A 15,782-nucleotide genomic window follows, 5' to 3' on the forward strand; every position below is an offset into this window, starting at 1 on the left:
CAAGTTCATAAATAACGCTGATTTTTTTTATAAAAAGATAAATTAGATTGTTTCTAGTATGGACTTCAATCAATCGATAGAAGTAATTTTCTTTTTTTCGGTTATAAGTTGCACGCATTTTCTTACTAAACGAATAAAGTCAATAAGCAAACATATCATCCCAACGATAATCCATCAGTTTGTAACGTTATCTATCCATCAGTTTGTTTGATGATGATCGGAAGGTTTTAAGTTTGCTGAGATGTTATTAATGATGATCTTCTCTAAGGCTTAATCGACCACGCTATTTCTACATCAAGATATCTATCATCTTGGAAAGCATTTACTCAAAAGCTCTGTCTCTGAATAAGGTTACATTACTTTTCTAGCGATTGAAGAATACTCTTTGCTACTTCATGATAGCAAAAAAATTCTGATAATCTTCTGTGTAAATCTTCCATTGTATTGTAGAACTCGGATTATAAATGTAATAAAAATATTCCAAAGAGGAAAAAAATAAACAATTTGTATTTATGCATTCAAATCGTGCTGACTTAATACGAAGTTGATTTATGAAAAGTGAACGGTGAATGTATTTATCTTTAGTGTAATCTTATTTGTAAATATTAATCAGTATTGATTTGATTGAAATTGATTTTTCATTTTTTTATTAATTTAATTACCAAACATATTTAATTGTCAAGAATAAATATAGATTATTTTATCTAATTTTTAATAGGAAAATTTTATCTCACTTTGCTTCATTTTATTTCATCTCTTTTAGCATTCATTTATTTCCGATGGGCGTTTCAATTAAAAGACAAAAATCTCAATTTTTCATTCAACAAATAATTTAGATGACTTTTCTTTCTAGAAATTAACTTTAAGCTTTAATTAATTAATAATTTTCTGACTTTATTAGTGCATTCTTGTCTTGTTGTTTCTTATGGCACTTGCCATGAACAAGCCCGCTGTTACGAAGACAGCGATTTCAAGCCGGTAAGGGGGGGGAGCATCTCTTGTTTTTATAGTAGCGCCAATTAGGGCCAATAGTACGACTTTGCTACTCACGCATCACTCATTCGCTTCCACAACCCCTTTTTACAGGAGGGCACATTCACACATCTCACAGACAGAAGAACAACCATGCCCAAACCGGGACTCGAGCCCTGGACGCCCAGTTCGTGGGGAAGACGCGCTACCCCTATGCCAGGACGACGGCTCATTCTTGTCTTAAAAATAATGTGCAACACTAAAATTAACAAAATGAATTGTATTCTCAGAGAAAATTAAATAAAATAAGTCAGATTCTGAAAAATGACAAGAATGCATAAAAACGTGCCTTTTTCATGGTTTTAAAAGTTAGAATATTATTTTTCTTCTATTCATTTTTGTGCATATCTTGAAATATATGGAAAGCCATACATTACTAATGTACCGCAAAAACAACAATATCCGATTTTTAAGTATATGTATATAGAAAAACGCATATCATAAGTATTGGAAGGTGCATGGTAGGACTGCAAACTGACCATTTGAAACTTCTTTCCGCATTGTCAGCAACTTTCAAGTCTGATTATTTCCATGTCCAGATGAAAAGAATAGTTATCTTTTTTTTTTTTTTTTTTTTTTTTTTAAATCTCTGAGTTAAGCTAATTGTTTTGCTGTTCTTCTTAACAAATATATTTTGGGAAATTATAAAACAACGCAGCAATCCATCTCTAAGATAACATTTACTGCGTATTCCCCGTACAAACCTAATTTTAAGCCCCATTTGCATCGCATGTTTAAAATCTCATATTTCTATATGTAGCAACTTTTGCATCATTTTACCAAAACTATTTTATCGTTTCCGAATGCAACTAGAATCTTTGACTGTTTATTTCTTTATGTCTGACAATTTTCATTGTTGGCGTGCTCTGAGTACAATTTCATTTCCACGGGTGTTAAGAATTACAATTATTTATATAAAAAATAATAAAAGCATACAGGAAAAATTGTTTTCAGGTAGAAACAAGACATAACTAACGAATAATGTTGATATTTTTGCTTCTGCTGATACATTTATGAAAGAAAAATGCTGTTTCTTTTTGTGATGTAAAAATACATCAGTATGCAAAATCAGTTCTACATAAATTCGCTGATCTTAAAGTTATTTTGCGAAATATCATTTATTACATTTTGATATATTTTTAGTTTTTTTTTAGGTAGAGTTATTATTTATGTTTCAAATATTATATTATTGTGCGAAATGGATTTGTAGAATTCAAGGAGTAATTGTTCATTATGATGTAAAAATACATCAATGTGTTTTTTCTTTTTCAGAAAATAAAAAAAAAACCATCTTATGTGTGGTTTTTTTTGTTTGTTTGTTTGTTTGCTTTTTTTTCAATTAACTACACTCATTACCATATTCATTTCAAATTTTTTTGTTAAAAATAAAAAGGCATGCATTTAAGGGTTAAAGAACATTAACAAACTTGTAAAATGTTATTAAAAAACTTTTTGAAGGTTTGAATAATCAACGCTTCATCACGAAAATATACTTCAAGACACTGGGAACAAACTTTGATATTTGAAGAATTGTCAGAAAAGTAAGAAAAGATATCTTCACCGCAGTAGTCCAAAATCGATTGATTTTACAAACATTAGACCAACGTGATAGGATTTTCCGAAAAACTAAATACCATTACTCCTGATTTTGATGCTCAGATTTAAACGTCATTGCACCGCAACAATCGGAAGACTTTCAAAAATTTAATTAAATTTCCAACCAAAGAACTTAGGCAGAGCAACTTATAGAATAAAAATATTTCCATTTTTTAAAAAAGTATTGAAGTCATCTTAAAGGGAAGGAAAAGAACTTGGAAATAACAGACGACATCATTCACATTTGATAATTCAAAAATTATCAGTTATGATTTGTAGCATCTTTAACGTGCTTAAAATCAGAATTTGAATGAAGTTAGTTTAATATATAGATGGAGAATAAGTATTCTTGAAAATAAATTATTTCTCTATAATCCTTATTCAAAATAATCAAGCGTCCTTAATCAAGCGTCGCAAACTATAGCAGAAAACCGTTCCAACTTCTTAAAAGAAATTTTTAAAATAGTAATTTGAGACAAATAAATTCAAAATATTATTTTATGCCCTAATAGAAATACTAAAAAATCGTGTATTTGTTAAAATTGAAAATTTACTCCATCAAATGTAAAAAGTACAAGAGATTTCTTTGGAGAAATGACAAATTTCTCTTTAAAAATATCGAAAATACATCAAACATTTTTTAAATAATCTTTTTTTAAAACGAAACTATTTTTTTAAATTCCAGATCATTATATGATTGATTATTTATGGATGAACTGTATCCAAATTAAAAATTATTTACTATTTTGAATATCTATTAAAGAATAATTAAAAATAACTAGGTTGTTTTTGTTTCATAAGATTAACTCTTGTTTCGAATAATATACAAACAAAGATTAAATAAGTTTCAACTTTCCCAAAAGTAGATGATATCAGAGCTATAAATTCGAGCTTTATGAACGTTATAAAATGTGAACGTCATGAACGTCTTGAACACTGAATCTACGGTTATAAACAAAACAGTTCCATATCTGGCGGAATTAATCTTTGTGAAGAATGAAGTATCTGTATGTTAGTATAACGAGGAAATTTCAAATTAAGTATTGCATAGGTATAAGTATTTTAAGTATAAGTATAAGTATAAGTAATAAGTATCTAGTAAATTCAGAAAGTGTATATCAGATGGCAGCAATTTACATACACTTCGTAAAATTAGAGATTTACTTAATTTTATGCCAAAAAAATTCAAAAATTATATGCCAAAGTATTTGAGAGAATTTTTATAACTGTAAGTCAAAATTATATGACGAAAATAACACGAGCAGAATGATATCCTGCATTTACAAAAATAAAATAATTCAAATATCCCAATTATATCATTGATGTTATTTATTAAAAAAATAATGAACAGACCATTTCATACTAGTATGTTTTGTAGTGGATAATCTTACTCAACATCTTGGAATTTCAGAATATTATTTTTTTTTTTTTTTTTGCTGAATGAAAAACTCTCTTGTAAATATTCGTAAGTAATAACATATGTTGACTTCAGTCTGACAAATCCATATTTTAATAAAACCACAGTATTAGAAATTTTCAAAATTAATGAAATTCAGAATTTTCTTTCATTAAATTTACATAGATTATCGAAAATTTAGTTTAGATTAAATTGTTTATAAATAAACTTTTATGTAATTTAGTAATTTGAAGAATAATCAAGGTCCATAGACAGTATGCTTATTATCCCAATTCCCAAATAAAACTTTCTAATTACTAATGATGCACCACGATATTCTTTTATCTAACTAAGTTCTAACTGAAATCATTCTTATATTGTTTCCTACACACTTTGATCTCTTGACTCATGATTTTATTCTTTCTTTTTCTACCATATGAAAGGAGCTTCACTTCTCTTTTCATTTCACTGTGTTGATTTCTTGCCAAACCCAAACCTCACTTACTTCATTTAATTCATCTTTACTCTCTTCTTCCGCCACTTCAGATCCTTTTCAACTTCGTTCGCCACCTCGAGTGTTCTTTCATTTGTTAGAGTCTAATGTTTATTTTGATAATGCTTTTCAAAGCCTTTTGTTTGATGATATTTTTTCCGCTCTCTCCTAGCTTAGTTTTTCTATACGGAGCTCGCAAACGCGAGAAAATGGGGTTTCTTTCTGAGTAAGAATTTCAATAGATAGTGGATGATAATTTCATTATTTTTTTTTGTATTGGTATGCCTGAGATAAAATGTAATTACATTAAAACCTTTACTTTTTAAAACCAATACCTTTTTTAATATTAAAGCTGTTACCTTTTTTTTATTTATTACTTTTGATGCCATTTTTAATTCAGTTGTCTAGCCAGAAAAGCATCCATTAGATGTAGAAATTATATCATCGTATAGAATGCTCGTATGTGCTACATAGCCATTCTTTCAGAAATTCAAAATCAACTAAAATTTGAATAGCCGAATTTATATTGAAGAGTTGAAACTGGTGCAACACCATATATGGCCGTCACCTTATAGCTATTAATTTCAATCAATTGCATTACATTAGAAATAAGTAAAATGTTGCTTAAGTATATCATTTAATATAAAATAAAGACGGATTCAAAATTATTTTACTAAATTTCGCTCTGCTTATTTTGATATTAAAAAAGTATCACAAACAACAAAAATACTCGAATTTGATGAGGATATCGTTTGCAACGATTTAGCATTTATGACAAGAGAGAGAGTTGAAAATTTTAAAATATCGAAATGGTATTGTAAACCATTTGAAACTACTTGGGTATGCAATTAACCTCAGGCCTCAGAAGTTTCATGAGTTCAAACAAACCCTGTCAAAAAAGGAGAACTGAGCATTGTATTTTCTTTGTATTATCATTTTGAAAACTAATAGAAACGACCCATTTCTCTAAACTTTACAATGTGTGACAACAGATAGCAAAAATTGAGTCGTCTGTGATAAACTCCAGCAAAACAGATTGTGAATCAATCATTATATGGCAAATATTCTTCAATAAAAGATTATATTATCATTCTGATCGGATTTCAATGGTATTGTATAATTTTAATAAACTTTCAAAAAACCCTTCTTTAACTTTCATGTGTATTGCTTTCAACTATCTAGACTGAATGATGCTGTCAAGAAATGTGTCTCATAAAGTTTTTTTTTTCTTTCTCTTCATCATTGTAAAACACTTGGCCCTATAGAGATTTAGATACGCAATGAAAATTGTTAAAATAGAAATTAGAACTTGTTGTGCTATCTATCCTATTCACCAAATCTTTCATTTCATTCGTTATTTCTTAATTTCCTTAAGTGGTAAAATTTTTTCTGAAGAGGAAGATGAAATATATTTATTGCAACTGATGTTTTCCGGAAAAAATCTGTAACAACTTGAAAATATAAAGTTGTCTGGGAAAAGACAAATATTTGAAGAATTAAAAAAAACGAATTATAATTTCTGAATTATAAAGCTTTTGCTCCTCAAGAAAAAAAGATTTTCATCTTCATACAGGATACTAAGCATGTTTGACCAACATACTATTACATATAAAACTCCATGGTAGTTATCATGAAGACAGAATTTAATAACTTATCTTTTTGGTCACTGTACGATTAATAGAACTAATTATAGCATTATTATCTAATTTAAGTTGCACGTGATTCCGAAAAAACTGAAAATTTTTTTGCTATAAATTACATATCTAACTTATTGGTAAAAATTACTTATCGTACAAATTACTCATCAAAATTATTTGATATCAGCAATTACTTAATAGAAAGTAACAAAATAGAGTTTTAATAGTTTTTCTTTTTACTAAAGAAGAATTATTTTAAAATAAAAACATTTACTTTAAAACCTGGTTTTTAAACCATGTGCACAAATTTACATTTTAAAGTGTTAAAATTAATTTTATAAAAATATAGTTATATATTTACTACTCAAAACTATTAGTAGCATTTAAAATACCATCTTAGTAGAGTACTACTAACAAATTATATGAGCAAACAAAACAATGAGCTATTCTGTTAGGTGACTCAAGAATGATGTGCTTAGAAAAATATATTCTACAAAGAGATGAACAATAATTAGTTTTATGCCTCATCCTGAAAGCATTATAAATCTTTTAAAAAAGCGATAAACATAATTTTACGCTTTATGCATATTTGGCTTTGAAATTAATTTATTGCCAAATTGTTGTTTTTCTTTAAAAATATTGTCGTTTTAGCAGTATTTTTCTAATCACGGAACAAAATTAAAATAAAATGCATTAAATTTAACTGCAACTAATATTAAAAGCCATTAAATATTTAACAATATTACTTAACCATCATTTCAGCTTACAGAAATATAGTTTGAATATTTTTTCCCAAGGAAAAATTATCAATGATAGTTTGGTTTTTAAATGAAAATATAATAGAACTGTAACTTTTATTTTCTGTAAAGTAATTAGTTTTCCCCATTTGTAAAGTAACAGTTAATTGTAATAATTCAATATAAATATTTGGAATGAAAAAACTAATATTAATTTGAATATAGAGAAATACAGCAGCACATCCCTGATCAAATAAAAAAAAAAGAAATTAAGAAATTTCAAAGATAATTAGAGGAGAGAGGGGAAAAGATATGCTATAAGCATGAAAAATAAAATAAAAGTAAGAAAACAATCAAAAAATGAAAAAAAAATTATAAAAGTAATCATAACTTTAAAGGCATCAGAAGCATTTATTTAAAGTTTTGCGATTGCACGTGTCAATTTTTTATCCTTCATATTAGATGTAGATAGTGGTCAATGAACTTGTCGCATAAATACAACTGACCACAAAATCGATGAAAATGCGCCCAGAATGGATGAAAAAGCTGTTTCATGCGTCGAGTTGTAACGATTTTGAATCAAGGTAAAGAAATGAATACGCCTCAAAATATAGATTGGACATCTTTATTCAGAAAATATCATTAGAAACTTCCCGTACAAAAAACCAATCTCAAATTTGTTTTACATTAAAGAATGTATCCTGTAGAAAATATTTTATTCAATGGCCCAGGCAGTCGTTCAATTTTAATTTTCCGAACTCAGTAATGTAATTTATACAGATAAAAGGTATAGATAAAACTAAAAATGTCAAAACTTGCTTGTGGATTTTTTAAAATCTTTATTAGAATTTATCATGAAAAAAAAAAAACTTTAAAAAATCATGGTATATTTCGGGAATAGTTTTTTTTGTATGTATCTAATTCTTCGGTTTATATTATTCATCATTTACCATAATCATTAATTTTTTTAAGTTAAAACGCATTTTTTAAAAATTCCCAATAGATTAAAAGTTATATTCTCTCAATAAAAAGATTTTAAAGGGCAATTGGATATTTTATTCACTATATAACATAAACATTTCATTCGCATTTTTTAAATTTAAAATAAAAATTTTCGTAATACTTATTTAACTTAAAATTCCGCAATGTAGTAATTCGAATTGGACGATCTCAATAGAAACCCAATGTGAAATAAACATTAGTACCTGAAGCCCATTATTTGCAATATACATATGAAACTGTTTGCTGTCAGACAATCATAATAAACTGGTAATCCTATATTATAGAGATATTTTAGAAAATAACAAAAACTGAAAGAAAGAAAATTTGATAAGAGCCAACATATAAAAAAAATATATATTTCATGACTCAAAACATAATGACTGATGGATGTCTGCGAAACACCTAAATTGAAGAACGCTTCAGTAAAACTTGCCAATGACCTAAGTACCGCAATATGTGACCTGGAGAACATCGTAGGCTTCATCAAGGACGGCAAATAGGAACGTATTACTAACGTATTAGGAGCAGAAACTAGCCTTAAGCCAGTTGCTCGTTCTCCTGTAAAATTCGCAATTTGGCACTTTTCCATTTACACGCTTTAACTCCTTATTCCATAGGCTCTTATGATGAAGAAAGCTTAAAATTTTAAAAATTTGTCTTTAAAAGATCATTTTATTATTATACCAGAACTGCTTTGATAATTTTATTAGCATTACATCATACTGCTCAACTGTGACTTAATTTTCTTTTCGTGCTCTATTTTGCAAATTTCTCTGAAGTAGATATCGGTGGAAATCACCTGGTAAAAATTTATAATTGTTTAACTTTTTACTGTAAATTAATCCAGTGAATGTTAGACCTACAAATATCCAGATGGCTTGATGCTGATGATTATTTAAATTTATACAGAATAAAGTGTCGGCTTAGATGTCAACGTCATCTGAATAAGTTCAAACTTATATAGCACGTCCATATCAACTTATTTGTCTGTTTAAAGTAAAATTAACAGATTTTTTATACTTCAGCCAAGGACGCTTGCTTTTGGTATCATGAAAAATTTTAATAATAAAGAAGCATAAATTATAGATTTTGCTATTACTTGTTTTGCTTTCAAACTGTCAAACTGTTACTTAATAGCTTTATATTATTTATTCGGGCTTAAAAAATTGCTGAACTTCTACAAAACAAAAAGTTTTCAAATTAAGTTTAGTCGCATTTACTGAGTTCACGAGACACGTTATCGCTTTTTATTCGGATTTATCAAAAGTGTTTAAAGTATTTTTATAGCCGTCCAAAGTCAAGGTTTATCAGAAAAAGAACAGAAGATAGAAGAGCAAACATTGCTTTTATCTGTTCTTGCCGCCTTGCCAAATTTAAAGGTACAGCAGACGGTCCATGCAAAATATATTTTATGAAATGTCGTTTGCTCCAAATGCCAAGTGGTAAACTGCAAATAATTTATTTTAAGGCTCGTGTTCGATCCATTTATTTTGTGAATTTCCTCACCCAACTTCTCAAAAGTTACTTTCGAATTTATCAAATACTCTTCTGAGATGTTCCCCCTCCAGGCAATCATTGCTGCGATGATCAAAAACACTTTCCCAACGTATTTTATTCGTGTTTTATGAAACGTCTCTCTAACTTAAATGTTTCCTCCCGAAAGATAAGTTGACATGATGGAAAGATTAATGTAAGAGATCGATGAAGAGGAGAAATGTTCTTTCCAATCATTTTCTTCCTCCCCCTGAAGCACGTCAGATACGTACATTAGTACATTGTAAAAAAAAAAGAGGAGGAAAAACAATAGCAGGTGTTTAATAGCATAGTTGGGAAGGATTAATAAAAGCTTTCAAAAGGTCTTTCATTACTTTCATATGCGTCTGACAACCGCTGCTTAGCAGTACTGTTTTGACAAGCGTTTTATAAATTGCTTTAATGAATGCACATAAAACATGAATGAATTAATTTAATAGAGAAGAGATCCGCTAAACAAAGGAATTGAATAATGCTTTCGATAATAAGGAGCTAGAGGCTCTTAAAAATTGATATTGAATTTTGAATGGAGATTTAAACTGATAAGTTAATAATTTGTTCTTGCAAATTTGGACTTTTTCATTTATTTAAACTTAGAAAAACACAAATGTACAAACAATTGCCTCATATGCTTTAACCAATACTTTCGACATGTAAGACAATATCTACTATTCATAAAACCGTCACAAAATGCTGCAAATAGCAGAAAAAGGAGATGTCTGCATTGTTGGAACTACACACCAAACATAACTTTTCTAATTTAATATTGCAAAGTTGCATTTCTACACTATTGTACGGCTGATACGTTGGTTAACGATGTGTGTTTAGACCCTTTTTTATAGAAAATTACAGTGATGCATAAAACATTAGAGGGTTTTTTTTCTGCACACATCAGCATTTCCCAATAAATCAGTATTTAAGCTAATACATTACTAATCATTTTAAGAAACTACTTAAACTTGTTAGTTACTATAACTCCTGTATAAAACAAAACATCATGTGTGACTTTTTTCTTCATGGTGTTAATAATAAAGATTAATCACCGAAATAGACCACTCTTCTACCTATAATAATAATAGAGTTTCAGATAGGAATTCAAAAGATGAAAATAACTTACTGATGAATTCTTCATCACCTTTCTCAAAAAACTAAAATACAATTTTACCTTCAATGCTTACAAAGACTTTTTCTTAGTTTGAGTTACTTGATAACATAATCTCTTAGCTAATATGGTTTTCGATTTTAAAATGTTCGATATGGTTTTGGAAAAGTTTGCCGGGAGATGTTATTTTTCTTTGAAACAGCAATTAATTCTTCTAAATGAAGCTTTTTTAATTGTTAAGGATGTATAACAGTGCAACAACGATGTATAATCAGTTCTTTCCTGAACTTGTATAATGTTTCATGTTCCAATTAATATCACCATGCGTTGTTGAAATCTATAGTAACTTGAATTTCTATTTTGTTGTTGTTGTTATTTCCAAATTTACCTTAGGACTCTTCTATTATGCTTTGCAGAACAAATTATGTATGAATCTTTACTGGGTTTTGTCCGCCACAGTTTTTATGTTATACAAACTTATAATAGCGCAATAACATATTTTATAAATAAGAACAAGCGCAGTATGTATAACTTCAGACATTAAGTTTTTTTGAGATTTAGTCGAAGTACAACGAAGTTTTATTGTCCATACTGTGCTCTAGTTGCCATTGTATCTGTTCCTGTCAGGCTGTGTGCGACTTAAAAAGTTTTTATTCATCTTACTGTGTTGTTGCGTTATTGTGAATTTATACAATGCTGGACTGATGCTGTACTCTTTATTCACTGTCATCTTTAGCTTAATTCACTTGGAGAAAGCATTCTATAGAGGTCTTTCTTTGTACTTTCAACACTTATTCTGCAGAATAGCTACTTTGTTTCGTTGGGTATGACTTACTCTTTAAGCTTATCTGCATTCTTTCAGGACACCATGCATAAAATAAAAACTTTGAAATTTTAAAAAATGATTTTAAAAAGCATTGCTAGATGTGAAAATAAATTTTAGAGTTCGAATTCCTGCACCTTCTTTTAAAAGATGAATGTTTTATATGCAGTTTACTCTAAATTCTTAAAAAAGATAATGATGTTTTAATATAATTTGGAATTTTTCTAAAGCTCAAAAAGTGGCTGTTTATATCGCCTATTTAGATAAGCAATACAAATCATTATAACGTATTATAGAATGCATTTCTTTAGAAAACAGTACTGGTCATGTATATGTGAAATTAACTGAAAAAGAATGTTTTTCTAATCAATAAAATAAATGTCTTTTCCTATATATTGAATTAATAATTCTAATTCCATCTGAATTCAGTCTGCAATGTGTAATATAGATAGTAATCACCAACTTAGAAAATTTAAATATTAAAATGCAAAACTTATGCATTGGTAGATTTTCTAATACAATTCTTCTTGATCCAAAATAATAAAACTTAAATAATAACTTAAATAAAAATTAAATAATAATTTTTAAAAAAAATAGGTTCGAACATTTCTAATCGTCACAATAAATCATTACAAAGAATATTTATATCCAAATTTATAAATATTTTCTTCAAAATCGTATTATATAAAATTATTTAAAATCTTTTAAATTTCTTTTAAAAGTTTAAATGTTTTTTCTTATTATTCGGTTTTAAATAGCGTTTTTCCCAAACGATTTTATTATTAAATTCTTTTCTTTGATGTGCAAATGAATTCATCTGAAAGTTCAAAAGTTGAGTACAAAATGGGACAAGAATTCTGAGTTAATATTTATACAGCAATATATACAGTGATCCATCATAAATGTCTGGCTTTCAAAACATCAAAATGAATGAAGCATTCCAATATTGGCACACATTCAAGAGCACTGAGCGTATCTATATAATTTATTATACAGAATGTCAGAAAAATTTGTAAAAAAAAAAATGGTGAAACCGTTGTCTGTTTTAAAGATTGTGAATTTAGATTCAAAATAAACCTGTTGTAAACGTGTAATCGTAAATTTCACCTACTTTTAAATTATTATCTTTTAATTTTTTTCTTTCAAATTAAAGTTTTCAACTTAGACAAATAGATTCTAATAGCACCTAACATTACAGACTGTTGGATGAAGAGGAGATTGGACGTACTATCTTTCCTTTGAATAAACTCAGGATGATGGCCGCGTGCAAGGTTGGAAAGATATATTTTTTTTTAATTTGAGTATTTGATTTTGTTTTATAATATTTTTCTGAATATTTCTAATTTCAGATTTAAATCATACAGACTCATATTTAAAAACAGTTTCATATTTCAATTATAAATCACTTTTAGATTTAACCAGTCTAATTGTCATTAAAAATAACTCTAGACGAATCAGTTATATTTCATTGGTTATCATCTAGTGGCTATATATATATAAATTAAAAAAAATACTGTCTTTAAAAGTAGATATTTGTTAGTAAGTTAAAAAGTAAATTTCTTTACTTCTACTTATTTTTGGGGGTTTTTTTATTATTTCTATTGACTTATTTAAAATATTAAGAAACCTTGAAATCCTTTTTTAATTCAGTCACCACGTGAATGGAATCAAAATTTATTTAAATTAATCGATTAAGTCATAATTAAATTCTGAAAATATTAAAATAAAACTTTTTTAAAAAGAGCACACAAAAGCACAACATTTTAATACTATTAGAACTATCAAAGTAAGTGGGAAATGGATGGAAAAAAATTCATATTTTAGAAACATGAAACAAGTTCATTTAAATAAAAGAATGTAAAAATTACATTATTGCTGCTCAATGCATATAGTAATGCTGCATTTAGATAAATTATAATGCACTAAATGCATGAATTGTAGTTTTTTAAATGGACATCATCTATATAATTTAAAATGCTTCTAATGCTAAAAGATTGCTGATATCGTGAAAAATAATTTTTGACTTACCGGATTCACAAGAAGAGCTGTTGATTCTCTGGATTTGGAAAAATCCATCAGCGCAAACGCAAATTCCATCGGAGCAAGTGCTGTTATGCGTGACATTTTGGCATTGTTCAGGTTTTTTGCACTTCTCTCCAAGAATTATACCTAATTAAAAGAAAAATATGATGCTTCAGCAATTCAGTTAATCAGTAATTAACAGTACACAGCAAGTTAGCTTTGTCAGCATTCGTATAAAGAGAGTAAAGACCCATAATATGTTACTAGGAAGAAACAATCGTTTAAATTTTATGCTTTTATACAAAAGAAACTGCTAGCTTTGAATTTAAAAATTAAATACCTGATATGCCTAAAGTATCAGAAAATTTCGTATCACAATAAAAAAAAAGGCACTAACAAATATCGAATTGCTTCCGAAAATATTTGGAACTTTTTTCCAAAATATTTTCAAAGAAATTATTTTCATGATACGTTTATAAATATTTATCTTTATCGGGAAAGTATCAAAAAACTATGAAAGTAAATAAATAATAAAAATTTGTGATAACTATTTGATAGTAAAAAGGTCAGATTCGGAACCTTATAATGGCTGTTTTTGTGACTCAGACAATATAAAGAAATTTTATCAAAATGTTATTTACAGTAAAATGAAAATGTAATAAAAAATTTTCAAATTAAGCTTAATCTTTTAAAATTTTGTTATACATACGGGGTTAGTAAGAAATAATTTTCGTATTTCAGAGAGCTCTAAAATGCATTCTATTCCTCTAAATGAGATAAAATTTGAGCTACAGCTAATTCAAATAATGCTCTTAACATTCATTAAATCAAAATTTTAGTACAAAGCGCAGCCCATAGGTAGTATCGTAATACACATAAAAATATTTAATATGTTTTATAAATGTGAATATAAAAAAGCAGCTTTAAAACTGCTCAAATTGTCTCCCTTCATATATAAAAATGTGTTCTAATCTCACAATTTTCCACAATTGACGCATTAAATTTGACGGAATAGCAAAACATATTCTAGAACTCTCCAAGAGGAAAAATTTATTTCTTACTAACACTGTACCAAACACAAAGTTCTGAATTTTGGATTTTTTTTTTAAGTTGAGGATTTTTTTGATGTACGTATAACACTCCGAATTTCTCATTTGATTAACAAGTTTTTTTTAACTCATTTTCGTTTTGGAGAATCATCATCTAATAGCATGGAAATAGATGTAATTGAGATTCTGAATCATTCCAATCTAGTTTAGGAATATTTCCCAATGTGAACTCCCCTTTTCCTTTATGAAAGAAAATGAATCTTTCATAATTTCTAGAAAGAATGAAATCGCCATTAGGCCGTGTCATTCGTTTTACCGAATTAAGCAAACCACTTATGGAGACATCCACACATTCTCATAGGAATTAGGTAATATTTGCCAAAGCTAGCTTTTTTCTTTCATTTATGAAGTGAAATAAATCTTTCCTAATTTCTAGAAAGAACTAAAATCCCCTCAGGGCAATTTAAAGTATAATGGCCCCATTATCAATCGACACTTCACCAATCCTGCTACTCTAATGGTTCAGTATTTCTAGATGAGAGAGTGGGGAATGTGAAAAGGAAAACGAGTCGCTATATGCCTATGTTAGGGACGACGCGAATTAAACAATAGACTGTTGATCAGATTTTGTAACATTATTTTACATATTATAATTTTCTACATCATTTTGTCCATTTTGTAATATTTATTTTACATATTAAATTATTTTATTATGATTTTGTCATATTTTATACAAGAAACTTAGGTTTCTTAGCAAATTCTGTTTAAAAAAGAACTCCAACCCTTCTTTTCCTCTTTTACGAAATAGGTAAGTGAGGCAGTTAAAAAGAAATGTCCTTAGTGTCAAAAAAGGATAATTCTTTAATTTATTAAAAAAATTATCTTGCCCTTCAAATTGACATATATACTGTGCAATATATATGCCTATCATATGTGCCGTTGAGAATTATTAAATTATGAAAATTATTAATAATAATCACTATAACATTTTGTATCACCTGCTCTAAGCTCTTATTTTTTAATGTTGAAGTAAGTTAATGTTGTTGTAAGTGTTTAATGTTGTTGTAAGTTTTAATGTTGTTTTAAGTTTTAAGTTGTTTAAGTTAAGTTTTAATGTTGTTGTAAGTGTTAGTTGAAGTTCATGCCTATTTCCATTTCGAATTTTAAAGTCTTTTCATTAAAAAAATTTCATTCTTATATGCATAGTATTGAATCTCAAGATTAAAAAATGTTAGGTATCAAGATTTTAGATTATTTTTTTTTTAATTTTAAGAAGATGCATGTCTAAACTGAAATATTTTTCTATGTCTGTATATATTTTTGATTCTACCGAAGATGCATTTCTATTTTTATTTTTAGT

The 15,782-nt window shown here is 27.7% G+C and overlaps 1 protein-coding gene across 1 annotated transcript in view; it reads right to left on the reverse strand.

Moving 5' to 3' along the window:
- LOC129960736 (uncharacterized) overlaps positions 1 to 15,782 on the reverse strand; it is a 120,359-nt gene that overhangs the window by 46,790 nt on the left and 57,787 nt on the right. Inside the window, exon 2 of the mRNA XM_056074347.1 lies at positions 13,380 to 13,520. Within this exon, the coding sequence (XP_055930322.1) occupies positions 13,380 to 13,520 (141 nt within the window). The remainder of the gene's footprint in view (positions 1 to 13,379; positions 13,521 to 15,782) is intronic.

The sequence above is a fragment of the Argiope bruennichi genome, chromosome X2 (genome assembly GCF_947563725.1).
Source record: "Argiope bruennichi chromosome X2, qqArgBrue1.1, whole genome shotgun sequence".
In the NCBI taxonomy this organism is placed as follows: Eukaryota; Metazoa; Arthropoda; class Arachnida; order Araneae; family Araneidae; genus Argiope; species Argiope bruennichi.